Raw genomic sequence first — 21,561 nt, forward strand, 5'->3', positions numbered from 1 at the left:
TTTTATACTTGCTAGCTTTTACTAGATAGCTATTGAAAAATTATTTTGATACAGGCAAAAAGATAGAAGCATAAACGTATTCACAGAGAGTTCTATTTCCAAAAGGACTGCTCAGTCTTGGCTGGTTAAATATATAATAAATTTAAGATTTTAGTATAGTGGCTGATACTGACAGGCATGGAGGCATGGACATGCAAATGGGCAAACAAAAGCAACTACCGTATCATTAAAACATAACCTCTCATTTTTGTTTCTAGTAGTTACCAGGAACTAAGGCATGCTAACAAGCATAAAACTAAGAAAGCTGTCACTATCATAGAAGATTAGCCCATGGGCCAGGTAAAACAGAAATGTAGAAACCAAAAGGAAGCAACACTAATACATCCAGAGTCTGAGGTGGCCTTTTAGAAGATCTTTCTAATTTGCAGCTAGTTTCAGTAAAGGCTACAGAGATGTAATTTTATTAACATGTTGCATATGTGAAAATAATACAGTATTCCCTCAATTTTCTAACACCAGTTCTAAGAAGCCAGGGAAGGGGCAATAAAAGCACACTGCATATATCTATCAATTTACACACAGAGAGAAAAATCAGCACAGATATTAAGTGCTCAAAAGAGTCTCAATCGGACTTCTAGCAAATCAACCTAAATTCACAGTTCATGTCTAACATACCTAAAACGACAGAAAAAACTATGCACAAGATAAGGGTTCATAAAATTGGGGACTCTCTTCATTCTAAGATGACTTTTTGGTTCAGCAGAGCAACAACTGATTGGTTTGGGGCACAAGGAGGAAAGAGAGGGTGAAACTGACCAAAAAAAAGGAGAGTAAACTATAAGGCATATTCTATCTGGATATATAGATTACCAAGTTTTAGCAGGAAACTGAGTCACCTCAAATTATATTATGCTTATCTAACCATGGTAGCATGTTTTATATAATGAAAATAATAGTAACTCCTCAAAGAGTTTCCCAAACACTTAAAGATTCCAAGCTTTACATTCAGGATTTTAGTACCTTAGAAACAGCTAAAATGTGGCAGATAAACAAATGAGTATTGAAAATTATGATTTTATTTAACATGCATCAAACATACTGTTGGAAAGTTGCACACTTAACTTCTATCACACTCGTAACTGAGTAGATAGACACTCTTTAAGAACAACTCATCACCTTTCAGCTTCCTGATTAGCCAGCCATACTTGATTTTTGGCAAAGATCAAAGTTTCTGAGGGATAAAATCAACACTCTTAGAAACTGCTTATAATAGAATGTCTTACCGAAAGGAGGTAGTCCATATGTTTGGGTTGCCTGAGGGTAGACAGCATAGGGTTGAGACTGCTGTAGTGTCTGGTACGGAGTCTGCCCAGGGTAAGCAGTTTCCGAAACAGGAACTGAGAGGATATGTGCATAAGGTCTAGAAAAATTCAAGAAAACAAAAACTATCATGTGTGATTTATTTTTAATGAAAAGCAGAGGAAATAGCTAATACCACTAAAAGCAAAAAAAAAAAAAAATCAGCAATGAGGAGACTAACTTTCCACATAAAATGTTTCTTACTATGGTCAGAAAGTAGTAGTAATTTTTCTTTTCCAGGTTCTACTATCACCTAAGAAACATTTTTATGGGAAATTTAATAGTTCCAAATACCCTCCCAAGGTCCAATTACTATGTTACAACCATTTGTGATAGGTTACATGTAGCTTGTAGATAAACTTGTTTATCTACCTGTAGAATGAACCCCTAACAGAAAACTGGATAGAAAGAGATTCACAATTGGCTCTTATTCTCCATCCAGCCCTTGGGCCAAACTTAAGTTCTAAGAGGGAAAGCAGGACTTGAGGAGAGGGTTAGGCTGGTAGAGATAAGGCAAGCAACCACTATAAATCAAAGCACAAGGGAGTAAGGGTAGGCTCCAATATTCCCAAATCAAGCCTACCAAACAGGAGCCAGGTAACTAATAAAATCTGAAAAGTCCCAGACAGGGCTCAGAATCTCCCCATGGATATTTAAGCCAGAGTATAATGCCACTGGTTGCAGCCAACCCTATCAGGTTTAGCTAGGGAATTTGACTTTAGTAGTGAAACTTCTGGGACTTTAACTAGATGACATGGTCATTTCATCCATGCAATAAAATGGTCCCACATTTTGTGCACTGAATTTTTAGATACCGGTTATTTGGTGAGTTATGTTGTACTTAAAATTGTAAGCATTTTGTGTACCACGTAAATCAGAACAATAAAATATTGGGAAGAAGGAATGTTTCAGAAGGGGAAAACGTTTTTTTTTTTCAGCTTTGGGGGAGAGGAAAATGAATGAAAGCTATAAGGAAGTACTATGTGAGCTGAGCAGATAAGATGTGCAGAAATGAGAAAGAAAGGGTGTTCAAGGTCAAGAGAAAAACTCTGGTAAAGGTACAGAGGAAGGCAAAGAAGGGCTTTAGCCTGCAAGTAGCACAGATTATATTAAAGGATTATATAAAGTGAAGGAGAGTAGCAAGAGAAGGAAAAGACAGCAAAGACCTTGAATACCAGGCTGGGTTCAGACCAATCTGAAATAATTGGGAGTCACTGAAATTACTGAGCAAAGAGTGACAAGATTAGAGCTGTACTTGAATAAAGATTAATTTGACACTGCTTTGTAAAATGGGTTAGAAGTGGGAGAAAGTTGAAGGAGAGGTCCAGTTAAAAAACAGCTATAATGCGATGGTTCGCATAAATGCTAAAGAGGTCTGAATTGAGATAGAAGGCATAGCTAATGAGGGGATGTCCTGAATGCAACAGGTATGAAAATATTTTTTTGAATAGGCAAACGAATCTGGAAATGCCTGATGTTCCTATCTATTCTTCTTAGCCAGATCTAAGAAGAAGAAATAGCTCAGATTGTAGCTATTAAGTTACATGGGAATAATTTAAAATCCTGGTGACTTCAAATGGACTGATCTCCAGATATGTTAAAGATCATAATACATAGGATGGCTCAACTTTTGAGCATCTACCTTTGGCTCGGGTTGTGATCTCAGAGTCCTGGGATAGAGCCCTGCATCGGGCTCCCTGTTGAGTGGGTAGTCTGCTTCTCCTTCCCCCTCTATCTCTGTGATCTCTCTCAAATAAATAAAATCTCAAAAAAAATCATAATATCTCTTTTTCCTACAGTGTTTTTATAGCTCAAAGTATTTTCTTATCTCCTTCATAATCTCAAAGAACATATTCAATCATTTCACAGAAAAAAATGGCCCAAAGATGGGCCATTAATGGTTAAATACCAGATTAGAACTTGGAGACCTCATTGAATTGACTTTTATTTTTAATTGATGAAAAATTCAAAAGGTATAAGTGGGCACAAAAAGGAAAAAAAGAAATGCCAGTTTTCTTTCTATAACAGTTCCACAGGTATCAGTCACCTTTGTTACCAATTCCTTTTTGTGTTTTGCCTATGTAAGCACTTGCGAATACCTTCTAATTTAATAAACACATTTCATGTGTCGATGAATGTGCAGGCTCACTCTTTATCAATGAACAGCTGATAGGCATACACTCAGTTCTGTACCTGCTCATCTTGGAGATGATTAGCTTGTAGATCTTAAATGCTGATCTTACCTGTTGAAGGCCCAAAATGTTGCTCTTAGTGACTTCAACCTGCTATGCCTAACTTGAAGCCTAATTCTACTTTGAGGGCATTCCTAAAGCAAGAAACTGAACATAGATCAGGCTGAGAAGTCCCACTAGGAGGCTGGCTTAAGCTGTGTTTATTGATGTAGCAAGGTAGAGGAAAGAGAGAATGATCAGAGGTCAATCAGTGATATGCTTTGATCACGAATAGTATTTTTCATTTTCAGTGGGTAGTCAGTTATTTATTTATTTATTTTATTTATTTATTTATTTATTTATTATTTTTTTAAAAATTTATTTATTCATAGAGACACACACACACACACAGAGAGAGAGGTAGAGACACTAGAGACACAGGTAGAGGGAGAAGCAGGCTCCATGCAGAGAGCCTGACGTGGGACTCAATCCAGGGTCTCCAGGATCAGCCCTGGGCTGCAGGCGGCGCTAAACCGCTGCACCACCGGGGCTGCCCTCAGTGGTTAGTCATTTAGAGCAAGCTCATGGGTAACAGTGATCTACCCCAGGCAACCATCTACTTTTTAAAAGTATGTTACAGATGGGATCCCTGGGTGGCGCAGCGGTTTGGCGCCTGCCTTTGGCCCAGGGCGCGATCCTGGAGACCCGGAATCAAATCCCACGTCGGGCTCCTGGTGCATGGAGCCTGCTTCTTCCTCTGCCTGTGTCTCTGCCTCTCTCTCTCTCTCTCTCTGTGACTATCATAAATAAATAAATAAAAAATTTAAAATAAAAAAATAAAATAAAAATAAAAAAAATAATAAAAAATAAAAGTATGTTACAGAGACTCTATGATTAGAGGGAATAAAAAAATTGGAGTAGGGTCAGAAAATAAGAGGTGAAATTAAGTTAAATGACTTAATAAGTAAAATATCAAATTAAATTTTGAAACGAACCTAGAAAAAAGGCATATAGATTTTTGAAATAATTATTGAACTTACTTTGCAGAATACATTTGTGAGGTATAATCATTGGATGAGCGAGGGATGTAATCGGTGCATGTCATAACTGAAAGAAAGATATCACCAGGTAAAAAGTTAGAACATGTCAAAAATGAAATGAGAAAATTGCATATCTCACTGTAGAGTCTTTCAAACTAAGTAACAGCTTGGACATGAGAAATTTAGAAAGACTATGCCATAGAAAATCCCTCTCTTACAGTAATGGGTTTAGAGACTTTTTGAGACAGTAAAAGAAGCTACAATGTGGGGGGTTTGGAAAAGAGTTGAAGGTTAGCACCAGTTATCTTTACCTTTATCCATCACTGATCTAAAGCCACAGATGAAACAACCTCCTAAGCTTTAACTGTGCTTACAGGCAAACTTAAAAAGCAAGATCCATATCTAAAAAACTGCATTATTCAGCTTATTCATTCTTTCAGTGCTTCTACTCTTCTGAGTAAAAAAACCAGGAAGACAGATTTGGGGGTAAAGTACCCAGTTTTATTAGAAAATTGTTGCTACTGCTGTTTACAATGCAGCAAAAGATGCAAGTAGCTTCCGTACCACTATTTTTCAGCTTTGTAGAGATAGCTTTCAAATTTGGCAAAGACAGATCTGAGGAATGATGTGATGCTCTGATGAACCATCAAGTAGAGAGACTTTCACAGGTAGTATCCTTTTGACTCCTATGATTTCATCTAAAATAGCTGTTGTGAAGGCTTAACCCTACTGATTTCATCTGTAAATATTCTACTGAAATCTGACAGGTAGCAAAATCCTATTCATTAGGCACTATTTCAGTTCATGCTGTAGACAGAGTTATATCATAAGAACTTGTACCAGATCCCTGAACTGTCCAAGAACTTCCTTTAACATCTGTAAAGGAGGTTGCTCTACTATTAATAGGAATTAAGAGTAAACCAACTAACTTTATGTCTAGCTGGGTTTCCTGAGTGAACTAAAAAGGGAACTGTGGTCAAGAGCACATGAGGGGCCAACTCAGGGTCAACAATAAGACACTGTTTTTTTTAAAAGATTTTATTTATTTATTGATGACAGACAGAGAGAGACAGAGAGAGAGAGAGAGGCAGAGACATAGGCAGAGGGAGAAGCAGGCTCCATGCAGGAAGCCCGATGTGGGACTTGATCCCCAGACTCCAGGATCATGTCCTGGGCCAAAGGCAGGTGCTAAACTGCTGAGCCACTCAGGGATCCCCCAACAATAAGAAAAATTGATATCTGTGAGTTTAGCATAGAAGATCTTTCCACTGCCATTGTTCAAAGTCTTTAAAAATAATTACTGGAAATTTGTAGATCACATTCATCCATAATAATTTTGACAAAAATGAAAGAGAGATCAATTAGGTCTAAAGTTCTTTATTCACATCCATCACAGAAAACATAACTTCATTTGAATTCTGCATGACAGTTCCTTCCCTGCTGACAACTACTTTCAAAAACCCTAACTCAGGATGCGTGGGTGGCTCAGCAGTTGAGCATCCTGCCTTCAGCTCAGGGCATGATCCCAGGGTCCTGGGATTGAGTGCTGCATTGGGCTCCCTTGGAGGAGCCTGCTTCTCCCTCTGCCTCTGTGTCTCTCATGAATAAATAAATAAATAAAATCTTAAAAAAAAAAAAAGAACCCACAAATCCTTCTCCTCTGATTTAATTGTAGAAGAGATCGACAAAACATGCTGGGAGACTTAGGCTGATATTTACTTCTCTATAGAATGAACGAAGCTTTATCTTTGCAGTAGTTAGGAACCATTAAAGGATTATAAACAGTCAAGACATAATCTGTAATCTGCTATAACATTAGAATAGTAGTAGTGAAGATGAGGCACAACCTTGAAATACAATCTGGAGATAAAACTAACAGGACATTCTGACAAATCTGCATATTAGGAATGAGGAAGACAGGGGAATACAGGATAATTTTTATGTTTTCAGCTTGAGCAACTGGAGGGACAGTGAAACTACTTCCTCAGATGGAGAAGTTTGGGAAAAGAAGAGATTTGATGGGGCCTAAGGGAATAAAAAGCTTTCACACATTTTAAGTATGACTTTCAAATATCTAAAGTTGATTTATCAAATAGGCAGTTGGATACACAAATGAAATTGGGGGAGAAGTCAGACTGGAGATACAAATTTGGAATTAACAATGTATACAATATGTAAAGTAATGTAGTGGATGAGAGGATAAAGAAAAAGAAAAGATGCTGGACTAGAAATATATCCTGAGGCCCAACATTCAGAGTTCAGGCAGAGGAAGAAGGGCCAACAGAAGAGAAAGGTGGGAGGAAAAGTGGTGAGAGGCAGAATATGAGAAGAAAGAAACATCCACTAGAACTAGTACTCTCACAGTAACTGCAAGTAGCTTAGGAGCAATTTCCTTGAAAGAGTGGTGATAGAAGCTAAACTTGAGAGGGCTGAAGAATGAATAGAAGACAAGAAAACAAGAAAGGGCAACTCTTTCCAGAAGTTCCAATGGGTCATGGAACAAAGGAAAGGTCTAAAACTAGTGGGGAATGTGGATTCAAAGGAGGATTTTGTTTGTGTTTTAACATGGCAGATATTGTGTCATGTCTCTTTTCTGACAGGAAGGATTAAGAAGAGAAGAATGTGGTGATGCAGGAATGGTTTAATTAACTACAATACCAAAGTCCTTGGGGAAGGTAAGAAGGGGTTAGATATGGAACCCAAATAAAATGTCTTACCTTTGGCAGCACTAAGAATACTATTTTCATCCTGATGAGAATGAAGCAAGAAAACATGGGTACAAACACAGGTAGGCTTGCAGATTTGGTGGTGGAAGGAGGATAAGGGAGTTTCTTGTCTGACAACTTCTATTTGTGATGGAGCCATCAGTTAAGAATGAGGAAAGGTGAATGAAGATATGGGTACTCTTGTGCTTGTGAAATATCAAAAGGTAGGGCACCTGGGTGGCTCAGTGATTGAGTATCTGCCTTTGGCTCAGGACGTGACCCGGGAGTCCTGGGATTGAGTCTTGCATCAAGTTTTAAATATCAAAAGGTAAAATTCATTAAGGAAATGTAATAGGATTTCCAAGCATGCTGGGTGCCTATTTGAGGACTTGTGAGTAGTAAGTCAGCTCAGTTTATATTTATCCAATGTTTAGCTATGTGAATGCACTTAAAGGGAAGATGGAGAGTTGTATTAAATTAGATTAAATTAGGACTGGAGTTTAACAAGAAGAGTACTAGAGGCAAAGTTTTCGAGGGTATTTATAAGAGAGTAATTATAATAAAGAGCCACAGAATCTATGCTGAATAAGAAGGGATATAAAGGCAGACAGATATGACGACAGGTATTTGATAGGTCATCTACATGGATTTTGAAATTACCAAGAACAGTAAGGGTTTGGATGGAGAAGAAAACAAAGAAGACCTACTCTTTAAAGCACAAAATGACCAGTAGTTCAGTCTAGGGTAAAAAGAAATGTAGGGGAGGCATAAATATAATTTCAAAGGAATTAGAGTTTTTGGAGGGAAAAGAGAAAGAGAAATGATTTGGAAGGAGCAAGAAGATTCAATTTACCTCCTGGCCCTGGAATATATAATTCCCGGGGATGAGTGGCACATTAAAAAATATTAGAGAGACTTTTCGTTGATTATAGCAGTTTCCCATAGCATGAATAGTTTCTCCTATGCATCAGAATTACCAAGCTATCTTCTTGAAAATACAGATTCTGTGTATCAGATTTATTGAATGATAATCTCTGAAAATGAGGCCAGAATTCTACATTGCAAACAAGCATTTCAGATGATTCTTAAGTATGCTAAAAGTTAGAGAACCAACAGAATAGTACTTTTGAGGAAATAATAAATATAGCTTAAGATATACCATTTCCCTCCTCTCCTTCCATCCTTCCTTTTTTTTAAAGATATAATAGCATTTTCTAATACATGGAATTATATCAGGTTAAGCATGACCACCTTAAGAGAAGAAAAATCTCCTAAACAAGTGTCTTTTTAAAAAGTGTCTTATACAAACTTATTCTTTTAAATTATTTGGTGAAATATGGAAGGGCACTAAATTTCAGGGAGAACTACTTGTCCTATAGAGGCAATCTGGGGTAGTATGTGTATGCTAGAGAAACTTGACACCTCTGCAAAAAACAAAACCAAAAACAAAAACAAAAAAACACCAAAACCAAAAACAAACAAAAAAAACCCAGAACACTCTACAAATTTTTGTCTATTATATGAATGTATCTGTTGAATAGGAGAAAGTAGATTGGTAAGTGGATGATGTATCTTATTGGGCTGGATCTCTCCCAGGGCCATCAATCTTGGGCTCTTACTGGATTACTTTTCTTTTTTGGCATAGATGGACAGGTAGAGAATCATTTGATTATTAGAAAGGTGGGAAGACATCAAGGCGTCTGGAGGAATAGTTAGTGGTTGGCCCACAAACTTTTCTGATTTTGAGTAAGGCAGTATTAACATTTAGAACATCCAACTTCAAAACAAAAATAAATTCACCAAGTGTGACTCCTCAGGTACATGGATTCCATGTGATTTTGTTCCTCAGCTGGTATGTCAATAAAGCTTATATGAAAGCACAAGAATACACACATACACACACAGAGAAAGGAAAGGCTTCTGGATATATGGGGCAAACAAGGCAATTAGTGAAAAACAATTCAAAAAGAAGAGCATCATCCATTTATAGGAGTACACAGAATACAGTACTTACTTTCCTCTGACATGGTAAGGTTTGAAGCAAGGCTTGAAGTTTCAGGTTTCTGATCACTGACTTCAGGGCTGCTCACTTGGCTGAGAGAACCAAAATGAATACATTAGTCCCTCATGGACTTGCTATATTGCTAAAAGTGATTAAATCAAATTCATTTCTCTTCCTAGGCTGTACACGTAAAAGGCAAAGTAAGACTTCATTGTATCATTTTTGGTTTTTAGCAGCTATCTGAAGAGTTAGGACCAGGGCTAGTATCCTCAATATTTGACTGTTCTTTCTCATATCGCTAGATCCTTTCTGTTTTCATGTCACTCACAACTTCCAAGTAAGTCGGGGGGATCCCTGGGTGGCTCAGCCCAGGGCATGATCCTGGAGTCCCAGGATCAAGTTCTGCATCACGCTCCCTGCGTGGAGCCTGCTTCTCTCTCTGCCTTGTGTCTCTGCCTCTCTCTCTCTCTCTCTCTCTCTCTCTGTGTCTCTCATGAATAAATAAATAAAATCTTAAAAAAAAACGAGAGAGAGAGAAGAAAAAGAAATTCCAAGTAAGTCATAGGCAAGTCAAGAGTTTTCCTAAAGACCATGTAGTAAAAACAAAAAACAACACACACAAAAAAACCAAACCAACCGGCGCTGTTACTTTGTTTCCATAAGTTCCACAGGAAAGCAGGGAGATGTCTGATTTCAGAGAGTGGTTTTCTTAATTACTAGAGAAATTTTTTCAAATTACACATGCTTGCTTCCAAGAAGGGAATTCTGAACCTTAAAATGGTTCATTCTACCATATTTCTCTTTTCCTCCAATTAAAAAAAAATTTTAAATTTGTTATCATATCCCAGACTGAGCAATATCTTTATTTTTTTTTAAGCTATAAGGAGAATTCAGAGAAATTAAAAAAGGTAAATCACAAAAATTGGGGGTACAAATCATTATGTTAGACACTTCAATGATGGTAAGATTCTCACTGAAATTCTGGAATAGAGATTTTACTAAGTTTCATCCCTCCCAATGTCCTCCCTCTTCCTTCTACTTTACTTTCTACTTTCCAGTTATCTTCTCAACTACTAGGATAGCATAATGGTTAAGGGTACACATTCCAGAGCCAAACTGCTTACAATTATATTCCACTCTGCCAAAATTCACTTAATGACTTTGGGTTAAATTTCTTTGTGCCCCAGTTTCAACTGTCAAAGAGGGACAATAACAGAGCCTAACTCATATGGCTGTTAGATTAATGAGTTAATATGTGAAAAGTACTTACAGACTAGAACAGAGTAAATACAATATAACCATAGCCATGATTATTATATTACAACTTCTCCCCAGCCCAGGCATCCTTCTCACATTAATTTTCCTTAGAAAGAAATCTGCTTTGCTAATGTATATGCTAGGGACAAGTAGACAGCACTGTACCAGAGGCTCCATATATCTCCAAAGTTAATACTCACTAATAAAAGGTAAGAGTAGTTTCTACACAGCAGAATTTTTAAAAGAAGTGTTACTTATAAAAAAATACACAGCATCAAAATTCTTAAAGCTCTCTTCTTTTTTCTTAATGGACCTGTAACATTCAAGTATAAAATCAAGATTTTTTTTCCTGGTATATTCTCAATGTTCAAACAATTTTTCCTCAAATGTAATCAACTTTTATTTTTTTCAAGTTTATTTATTTTTTAAGTAATCTCTACACTCAGTGGGAGCTTGAACTCACAACCCTGAGATCCAGAGTCACATGCCCTTATGACCAATCCAGTCAGGCCCCTGTAATTAACATTTATTTATTTATTTTTCTTAAGTAGGCTCCATGCCCAATGTGGGGCTTGAACTCATTACCCTGAGATCAAGAGTTGCATGCTCTACCAACTGAGCTAGCCAGGCACCTCTGTAATTAACTTTTGCTCATTTATTTATTTTAAAAAAGATTTTTTTTTTTTTATTTGAGAGAGAGCACAACAGGGGGAAGGGGAGAGGGAGAAGGAAGCTTCCCACTGAGCAGGTAGCCCAACTTGGGGCTCGATGGGTCAGGACTCTGAGATCATGATCTGAGCGAAAGGCAGACACTTAACTGACTGAGCCACTCAGGTACCCCTGTAATTAACTTTTAAAGCTAAATCCCCAGATAAAGTTTATCTATTTACTCAAATGGCTGTATTTTTGGAATAGCGTTTAATGTACTAACCAAGATGTGACTATGAAAACTGAAGGGTAAGGGTAAGAAATCATACTAAACAGTTACATCAATGTTTCCCAAACTGGTCTATTATTATAATTACCTGAATAATTGGTAAAAATACAGACTTCTGGGCTCCATTTCATGCCTTAGATAGGATTCCCAGCAGAACGGTATAAAAATAGACAAGAACTTCTATTCCTGACTACAATGACCGTTTTGTCTTCTATGTGTACCTGGATAAGTCTGGGGTTCACTGTTATACCCATTTCTGAAGGACTATTTCTAGACCCTATAACTTAGAAGGTATATTTTTATAGTCTAGGATATAATGGTATAAATCCTATGGTCCTGGAATATTATATTATAGCAAAATCCCCTACATAGTTCACTGAGCGTCTAGAGATTCAATAGAAACAACAGTGTCAATGGGATGCCTGGGTGGTCGGTTGAGCAACTGACTCTCAATTTTGGCTCAGGTCATGATCTTAGGGTCATGGGATTGAGCCCCATGTCAGGCTCCGCACTCAGTGGTGAGACTGCTGGAGATTCTCTCTCTTTCCTTCTCCCTCTGCCTCTCCCCTGTTCATGCTCTTTCTCTATCAAATAAATAAATCTTAAAAAAAGAAAGAAAAAGAAACAAAAGTGCCAAAACAGTGAATTAAGCAGCACTTTGTTAAACATTTAAAATTATTTTATCCAGGGGATCCCTGGGTGGCGCAGCGGTTTGGCGCCTGCCTTTGGCCCAGGGCGCGATCCTGGAGACCCGGGATCGAGTCCCACGTCGGGCTCCCGGTGCATGGAGCCTGCTTCTCCCTCTGCCTGTGTCTCTGCCTCTCTCTCTCTCTCACTGTGTGCCTATCATAAATAAATAAAAAAAAATTTTTAAAAAAATTATTTTATCCAGGAAAATTATGTACTGTCTCAAAATTTAATTATTTTTAATTATATAAACACAAATTTTACTTAACAGTGTGTGCATGATGGAACAACAACAACAAAAAAAAGATGTTCTAAAATAAAATGATTTCAAGGTGCCTGAGTAACTCAGTCATTGTTTGCCTTGGACGTGGGTCATGATCCTGGGCTAGAGCCTTACATTGGGCTCCCTGCTCAGCGGGGAGTTTGCTTTTCCCTCTGCCTAATTTGCTTTTCCCTCTGCCTGCTGTTTCCCCCTGCTTGTACTCTCTCTCTGTCAAATAAATAAATAAAATCTTAAAAAAAATTAATAAATAAAATGACTTCTACCCCCCAAAAAGCAAGAACACTCAAACTCCAAAAAGTGAGCATTACAAATACTTGATACTCATTCAGTAGAATTTTTGTCAATAATCAACATAATCAACCAATACACAAATAAGCAAAATTAGGTATGGACATATAATGGAATATTATTCAGCCTTAAAAAGTAAGGAAATTCTGACACCTGCTGACATTGATGAACCTGAAGACATTGCATTAAGTAGAACAGGTCAGTCACAGAAAGATAAATACTGTATGATTCCACTAATATGAAAAACTATTATTTAATGAATAGTTGGGGAATATGAAAAAAGTTCTGGAGACGGATGGTGGTGATTATTACAGAACAGTGTCAGTGCAATATGAATGACATGGTGAATTTATGTTTATGTATGCTTTATCATAATAAAGAAACTGAAGGAGAGAGAAGGGATAACTGCCGGAAAAGATGAAGTTGGTAGGTTCTATAATATAACTGAAAGGATTAGCCTTACATATAAGCAGGGGAATAACTTGAGAGGATAGGGTAACAGGGAATATTGTAGAGAAGCAGATAAATAGGTATATCTGGTTATAGGTAAATGAGGTAGTTTCTATCTAATTGTTTCTAACTTTCTGAATTAGGTAGCAAGATCCCCAACTGTGTGGATAGGGACAGAGTGGAGGGGAGGTGAGATGAAAGGAAGGGGAGCAAGCAGGAGGCAGGGAGGGAGTGAATGATAAAAGGAAGGAAGGAAAGAAAGTTAACTTTAGAGACTAGGGAATAAAACACCAGGAAGGGTGGCTGGACCACCAAGAGTGTTTAAGTGCCTGTGTAATTTTTTTTCTTTTTTTTTTTAGTGCCTGTGTAATTATAAATGAAAACAGACCGATCAGCTCAATTTTCTGTTTTTCTCTCACAAAGTTCAGGTAATTGGAAATAGCATGGAATAAATGGATAGTGGGTTTAACCAGGGCTGTGGTTTTGCTAACGCAACGTGACATAAGGGAAAAGGAGAGTTAAAAGTGTTTGTAAGGGACTGATTAAATTAATAAATGTTATAATTTAAACAGCATAAGAAAAATACTTAAGTCTTTTTTTGTGGGAAGGGTAAACGGTTAAGAGTGAAAATATGATAGCTCATTTAATGGAAAGTGAACAGGAAGATATATAGCTACTTTGGCAGTAGCATAAATGAGCAGGAACGTAAAGTGTGGTCCTAACAGTAAGATTTTGGAAATTAAGATGTCACAGGTGATACAGTTACTGGTTCACAAGCAATAGGAAGAACGAAGAAAACAGAAAACCATGGTGTTTTGGAAGCCAGAGGGTGAGGTACAGAGACTGCCCCTTGTCTAAGGGGAGTGAAGCTAATGATTAAGGCATCCCATATTCATTCGATAATTAACAGAAAATCCCTTGGATTTCCCTTATTTCTGCTTATTCTTCCCATTCTGTATACTGTACATCTGATTGAAGAACATTTATTGTCATGTCTCTTCCATGTATCACAGTAGCTGACAGATAACCTGAGCTCAGTACATATTATTGAATAAGAAAATATCAGCACATATTTGTTTCAAGGACAACCTATTAGAAGGAAATTTTCATCTTAAACCAAATAATTTCAAAAAGAAATTTGTAAAGACTGAGATACAAAAACTCAAAAGGAAACTAGTCAACCCAAAACGCACCCATTTACTAATCAGTGTGTGAAAAAAACCTTCTATGTAGATCATTAAAAAGAAATTCAACTTCACATACCTTAAAGTTTGCTCTCCTGATTCCTGCATCTTGGCTTTTTTCACCTGCAAAAATAAATATACAAAGCCATCAACACAGTGATCTGCTTTTGAAATCATCTATTTAAATGGCAGGCTAATATTAACTAATAAATTAGACAGAGTGTTGCATGTTGTTTTGCTTAGATTTATGTAATTAACTTTTGTTATATTTTAGAGAGATGAACTCCTTTGTTTTTGACATGAGCTCTTTTCTTTTAATGAAATAAGTGTTTTCCAGATTCAAGGTAAAATGTTTACCAGGATTTCTACTCAAGATAAAATGTTTATCAGAATAAAGTATTCAAACTTGAATACAAACTAGTTGGTTTTAAATTTTAACAGTCATCAAATAGTATGGCAATCCCAATATCATTTAATTTATTAATTTATTAAACAGAAATGCCTTAATATCTAAATTACTTGCATGCCAAAAATATAGATAAATTCTTATGAGATTATGAGTAATTTTTTAAAGGATTATTTATTTATTAATGAGAGAGAGAGAAGGAGGCAGAGACAGGGAGAAGCAGGCTTCCTATGAAGCTGGGAGCCTATTGCGGGGCTCAATCCCAGGACCCCAGTATCACGACCTGAGCTGAAGGCAAACACTCAACAGACTGAGTCACCCAAGAGCCCCAGGTTATGAGTAATTTTTTAAAAAGATTTTACTTATTTAGTTTGAGAGAGAAAGCACACATGAGTAGGGGACGCGCAGAGGGAGAGAAATTCAAGTGGATTTTACACTGAGTGTGGAATCTGATACAGGGCTCAATCCCACAACCCATGAGATCACGACCTGAGCCAAAACCAAGAGTGGGATACTTAACCAACTGCACGACCTGAGCCAAAACCAAGAGTGGGATGCTTAACCAACTGAGCCACCCAGGAGCCCCAGGTTATGAGCAATTTAAAAAATATTCTGCATGCTGTTCTGTTTTCTTCCAGATTTTCACCTTTTCTAATTCCTTTGGAGGTGAAAGCATTTCCACTGAAACAGTTTAACCCACAAACGGATGATCAACATTTAACACTACTAGTGGATTTTCCTGCTTTCATATTAGAAAGAAACTGATGTTAGAATTAGAACTCTCTGATTAGAATAACTAGTCATAGTAGAAACATGCTTAGTATGCTTAACCATACAAAATTACGGATCCTTAAAAGTAGTTCATGCTAACAAAAGGCAGAAACTCTGTTAAATAATTTTAAACAAAAATATCAAGTGGAAATATAGCTATTTAATATAATTAAATTTAATATCTCAGACATTGTTTGCCTTGATTTGGGCAATTCTGTGCCGCTGTAATTCAGGGATAGGAAGTATGTGCTACCTTGGTACTAGAGGCAGGTAAATGAACTCAAAGGATACAGAGGGACTTCACAAGTACGGGTTCAAACAACAGAATTCAGCAACTGACATAATATAAAAAAGCTACTCTGGAAAACAGTCTAGTAGTTCCTCAGATAAGGCAAATAATAAATATAAGATAAATACAAGGCTATAACATTTCTCATGGACATCTATTCCTCATGAGAAAACATGACAAATTCACTCTTGGTTCCTTGCTTATGGCATGCCACATATGTTATATGTAATGCTACTTTAATTTTCATAGTTACCAAACAAGATAAAACAATGAAAAAGGGGGCATTAAAAAAAAAACCCTCTGGGGGCCTGGGTAGTGCAGTCAGTTGGGTGTCTGACTCTTGGTTTTGGCTCAGGTCAGGATCGAGCCCTGAGTCAGGCTCTGTGCTCACCTCACCTCCACTTTGTTCCTCCGGCTCATGCTCTTTCTGTCTAAAATAAATAAATCTTAAAAAAAAGAAAAAAGTCTAAGAATAATAGGCATAGCATACAGCATATAGTCAATCACATTGCAACAGCATTGTGTGGTGATAGATGGCAGCTACAACTCTGGTGAGCAGAGCACAACTCAGAGTAGCTGAATCATTATGCTGTATATCTGAAACTAATGGTGTATCTACTATATTCAAAAAATTTTTAAATCCTCTAAATTTAAAAATAAAATTACAAAGGCATATGAAGAAAAACAAGAGCAAACAAAAACCAGTGAGGCAGATAAAGTCTTACTAAGCATATTAAATTCCAAAGCCATAAAATAAAAAAGATTTGAATATACAAAAATTCAAAATTTCTATATGATAAAAGATACCATAAACCAATCAGGATCAAGGGGTCCTAGGATGATATACGGACCTGGACAAAAACATTTAACTTATTACAACTGTAAGATATAACCCCACTGAAAGGGGTGGGAGACAAATGAGGTACTTAAGAAAATAATGGATGACATTTTAACTGGAAATTGCAAAGTTAGACATAAGAAAAATTCAACTATCTGGTCTCACAAATGACAAAATATATGCCTTTGTTATAAAATGCGCTGTCCTTCCCACCTGGACAGTATTTACATTAGGTCAGATGATAATGTAATTTTCTAATAGTGGGGATGAATTTATGCTTAGCTCACCCTAAGACTCTCCTTCTCCAAACAGTCATCCATATAAAGAAAACTGGAGCACTGAGGAATCTAATTTATAATCTTAATTTTATTAAAACCACACAGTAATAAACTTAGCTCTAAAATTCCAAAAAAAAAAAAAAAGTGGCACTGGAGCAAAAAATTTAAATATGCCACAATACCATAGGGTCTTTTTTATTTTTAATTTTTAAAGCTTTTGAGAGAGAGGGTGCGCGTGCATGAGCGGCGGAGGGACAGAGGGAGAAGCAGATTCCTTGCTGAGCAGGAAGCCCAATACAGGGCTCAGGGCTCAATGCCAGGACCCTGAGATCACAATCTAAGCCACCCAGGCGCCCCTATCAGAGGGCTATTCAAATTTTATACCACTTTTTATTTATTATAGGGTCAACCCAGTACAAAAGAACAAGTAATACTAGAAATGGAGAAGATGTTCCCCAAATCATATCTACCAAATAAAGTTTGGAGGAAGAAAATGTGTTATCAGCTAATTTTTTACTTTCCATGGCCCACTGTTTGCCTTGACTTGAGCAATTTTGCTCTCCTATAAATCAAAGATAGATAGCATGTGCTGCCTTGGAACTCCAGGCAGGTAAAGGAGCTCAAAAAGATACAGAGATGTCACTGGATTACAGAATCACGGATTCTAACAATACAACCCAGAAACCGAGAGAATGTAAAATAATGTAACTACCTTGGAAAACAGTTTAGTTGTTCCTCAAAAGATTACATATATAGAGCTATCATATAACCCAGCAATTTGACTCCTTATCTATATAACCAAGAGAAATGAAAACATATGTCCACGGATGTTCATAACAGCATTATTCAAAATAGTCAAAAATTGTAAACAACCTCAATGCTCACAAATAAACAAATAAATGGATAAATAAAATGGTAAAATAATGATAAATTAAATAATGACAAATGCTAAATAAATTCATACAATACTATTTAACAATAAAAGGGAATGAAGTACTGATACATGCTAAAACATAAATGAACCTTGAAAAGATTATGTTAAGTGGAGGAAGCCAGTCTCAAAGAATCACAAATTGTATGATTCCATTTACATGAAATGTCTACAAATTGGTAAATTTTTAGAAAGAAATTAGATTAGTAGTTGGCTAGGGTTATAGGGGATGGAGCAAATGGAGTGTGACTGCTAATATGTATGGAGTTTCTTTCTGTAATGATGTAAATGTTTTAAAATTGATTTTGGTGATGGTTGAAAAACACTGTGTTTAGTATATTTACATATACTAAAAACCAGCAAATTGCACACTTTAAAATGAATATGTGAATTGTATCTCAAAGCTGTTATTTTTTTTTAAATGACATATAATCTTATTTTTGACCTAAGATAACACAAAAAGAACCACTGGCAAACTCATGAATCAGGGTTCTATTTGTGCCTCTGCTTAAATAAAAAAATCCTGCTTTAATTTAAATGTAACAGAGTAAGGGAATGCTAGTAACACAGTACATGAATTCAGAATATCCACATTCTGTTTCAAGTACTTCTTCAGTCTGTGATTTTTCAGATGATCAATGCTGGCTTTGTATTGATGTCTGAAAGTTTTAGTTTTATGAGATAAAACTGCTGTTAAGTCTGGAAGAATAGAACTCATTTGAAATAACTTAGGTACTTGCTTATACATATTAAAATAAAAAGTATGTTTAAAAATTGAGGTATGCTACCCTTTACAGCTCACCTTCTTTCATAGGGAAGATAAAGAAATCAGGGGTTCTCTCCTTACTACCTGTTCCACCTCTTTCTTCTCTTTACCCTCCAAGCCCCAAACACATTTTTTTTAAAGATTTTATTTATGAAAAAAAAAAAAGATTTTATTTATGTATTCATGGGGGGCGGGGTGGCAGAGACACAGGCAGAGGGAGAAGCAGGCTCCATGCAGGGAGCCTGACTGGAACTCAATCCCAGGACTCCAAGATCACACCCTGGGCCAAAGGCAGGCGCTAAACCGCCAAGCCACCCAGGGATCCCGCAAACACAATTTTTAAAGTCCTTTTTTTGTTCCCAAGCTTCGCTCTTTTCCATGTTTTAGCCTAGAGAGTATACTATGGCTATTGGCTATAAGCATCTGCCACCTCTGTTGTCTACAGTAAGTATGAGGAATTTCTTTTAAAAATTTAAACACAAAAGGCATACATGCTCATATTTTTAAAAATTCAAACCATTCAGATATGTATAAAAAATAAAAGATCTTTTTCTGACCCATCACCTCCATGAAATAATCAGTATTAAGTTTACTGTATATTATTCTAAAAATTTTTCCTACCCTGTGTATCCTTTCAAAATGTGAATTTGGAAAGCACCCCTGACAGCCATGAAGGAGTTTTTAAAGTGCTTCTACCTTGCCAGGGACAGTCTTGGTTTATATCTCTTATCCCCAAACCAAGTCTGGTTAGTGTCCTGTTTACTCTTCAAGAGTATTGTCCAGTTTAGAAAATACAACTGCTTCAGTGTATTTGAAAAAGATGAAGGCTGGGATGGGGGGAAGAAGGAGGAGACTGAGTAATTTCAAAGTAACTGGTGACCACAGAGTGAATCATTTCTGACTGCAGAAGACTATGGATTGACTGGCAAGAAGGGAGAGTGAAAGAGAGAACCCAATGTTAGGATTTACATTGCATTGTCAACAATGACCTGAACAAAGCTTAAGATAGAGCAAATAAGTAGTAGAGAAACAAAAAGATAATTCAGTAGGCAAGAGACAAAAAGACAAAAAGAGTTATAACATAACTCCAGTTAATACTGCCCACCAACATCTCTCTATGTATACAGGTAACAGTCAGTAGGGTAAAACTCTTGGTTTTATTTATTATCATCAACTTGGGATAGAATCATTCTTTCTACTCAATTTTTAGATCTCTACTACAGCCTGTGAAGACTTTTCTCCTCAAAGTACAATATTTACCCTTCCCATTCTAATTATTTTTAACACTTTATAGGCATTCATTAATCATAGGGACAAACTACAGGCCAAGGCTGTGTACATCTCCCTGTGATCCAGAGCCCATACTCTGATCCTTCTCTTTTATGCTACTTACACACCAAGTCAATATTTCCCCTGCTCCAATCAACCCCAGAGCCTGACACCAGACCCCTAGTGATAGCCTCAAAATCCCAAAAGCTCTTAGAATTATTCAAACGAAACTTAAATTGTTTACCTTGCCTTGCCTGTGGAAACTCCAATAAAGACCATGTCTTCTGTATTCCCCTATCTCCTTTCTGTCTCCTGACGCTGGTACTTCCCCTGTGGCCTGGGGTGATGTGCATGGCCTTTCATTTCTAAGGACTGTAACATTAAACTTTTCTTTCAATGGCATTGACCTCCCCATATTGTCACTCAGTTACCTTTATAAATTAAGACTAAGGCACAAGTCAATAAAAAAAAATTATGCCCTGGGTCAATCACCATTTAGAGTCAGCAGAAAATCTGCTTTTAAAATGGTTTGTTTAATCGGGGCAGCTCAGGTGGCTCAGCGGGTCAGCGCTGCCTTCAGCCCAGAGTGTGATCCTGGAGACCTGGGATCGAGTCCCATGTCGGGCTCCCTGCATGGAGCCCACTTCTCCCTCTGCCTGTGTCTCTGCCTCTCCTCTCTCTCTCTGTATCTCTTATGAATAAATAAATAAAATCTTTTTAAAAATTTTTTTAAAAAATAAAATGGTTTAATCTGGGACACCTGGGTGGCTCAGCGGTTGAGCGTCTGCTTCAACTCAGGGCGTGATCCCAGAGGTCCCGGGATCCCGCATGGGGCTCCCTGTGGGGAGCCTGCTTCTCCCTCTGCCTATGTTTCTGCCTCTCTCTCTCTTCATCTCTCATGAATAAATAAAATCTTAAAAATACAATAAAATGCTTTAATTTCTCACCTTCTTAAGTAACAATCAGGGTTGCATATCATGTTATAGAAATTGAACAGAACAGAAAGGAAATGAAGCAGAACAGAAAAGATGATCACCAGCAGGTCAGCCTCACAATCCTCATTACCTTCAATAAGTGAGGAGTAACTAACAACAATACCCTTATTTCAATAGTGTGTCAGCATGTAAGTCTTGAAACTAGACCTCTATCTTGACTAGATCTCTGTTTTGCTACCCTAAAAACTCAAATGACATACTTTTCTTTAGTACATTTAATGTCTCTAATCTAGCTATATTTGTTCTTACTGTACATATCCTAAGAACACTGCTGAGGATGATATCCATGATTATCATTGCCCCATCAGGGATAGTGATGGCATTTCCTGTTTCAAGGTCATTTTACCAAATGTGTATGACTTTCTAGTCTTATACTTACCTTAAGTGAGAAGGCTAAAAGAATAATGGCAAAGTAATCATTAGTATGACTTCTCAACATAAAACAAGTATTAGAAATGTATTAAAGGACTTCATGCAAGCAGGTATCCATCCTTCTGCGGTTTAAAGAATATATCCGGAACATGAAAAACATACCCTATTATCTGCTTTCAAAATTCAAATTTTTCTAAGTTGGATTTTCATAAAGGTAAACATGTATCATTCTACATTCTCTCTTAATATGATATTCAAGAGGCTCATTCAGGATAGTAAGCTG

The 21,561-nt window shown here is 36.9% G+C and overlaps 1 protein-coding gene across 2 annotated transcripts in view; it reads right to left on the minus strand.

Annotated features, from left to right (window-relative positions):
* EYA3 (EYA transcriptional coactivator and phosphatase 3) overlaps positions 1–21,561 on the minus strand; it is a 100,510-nt gene that overhangs the window by 43,495 nt on the left and 35,454 nt on the right. For both annotated transcript variants that reach the window (XM_055332041.1, XM_055332040.1), the window contains exons 3-6: positions 14,443–14,486; positions 9,290–9,369; positions 4,571–4,637; positions 1,284–1,420 (exon numbers count right to left, since the gene is read on the minus strand). In XM_055332041.1, coding sequence (XP_055188016.1) covers positions 1,284–1,420; positions 4,571–4,637; positions 9,290–9,369; positions 14,443–14,486 — 328 coding nt within the window. The remainder of the gene's footprint in view (positions 1–1,283; positions 1,421–4,570; positions 4,638–9,289; positions 9,370–14,442; positions 14,487–21,561) is intronic.

This window comes from Nyctereutes procyonoides, unplaced genomic scaffold, assembly GCF_905146905.1.
Source record: "Nyctereutes procyonoides isolate TBG_1078 unplaced genomic scaffold, NYPRO_anot_genome, whole genome shotgun sequence".
Lineage (NCBI taxonomy): Eukaryota > Metazoa > Chordata > Mammalia > Carnivora > Canidae > Nyctereutes > Nyctereutes procyonoides.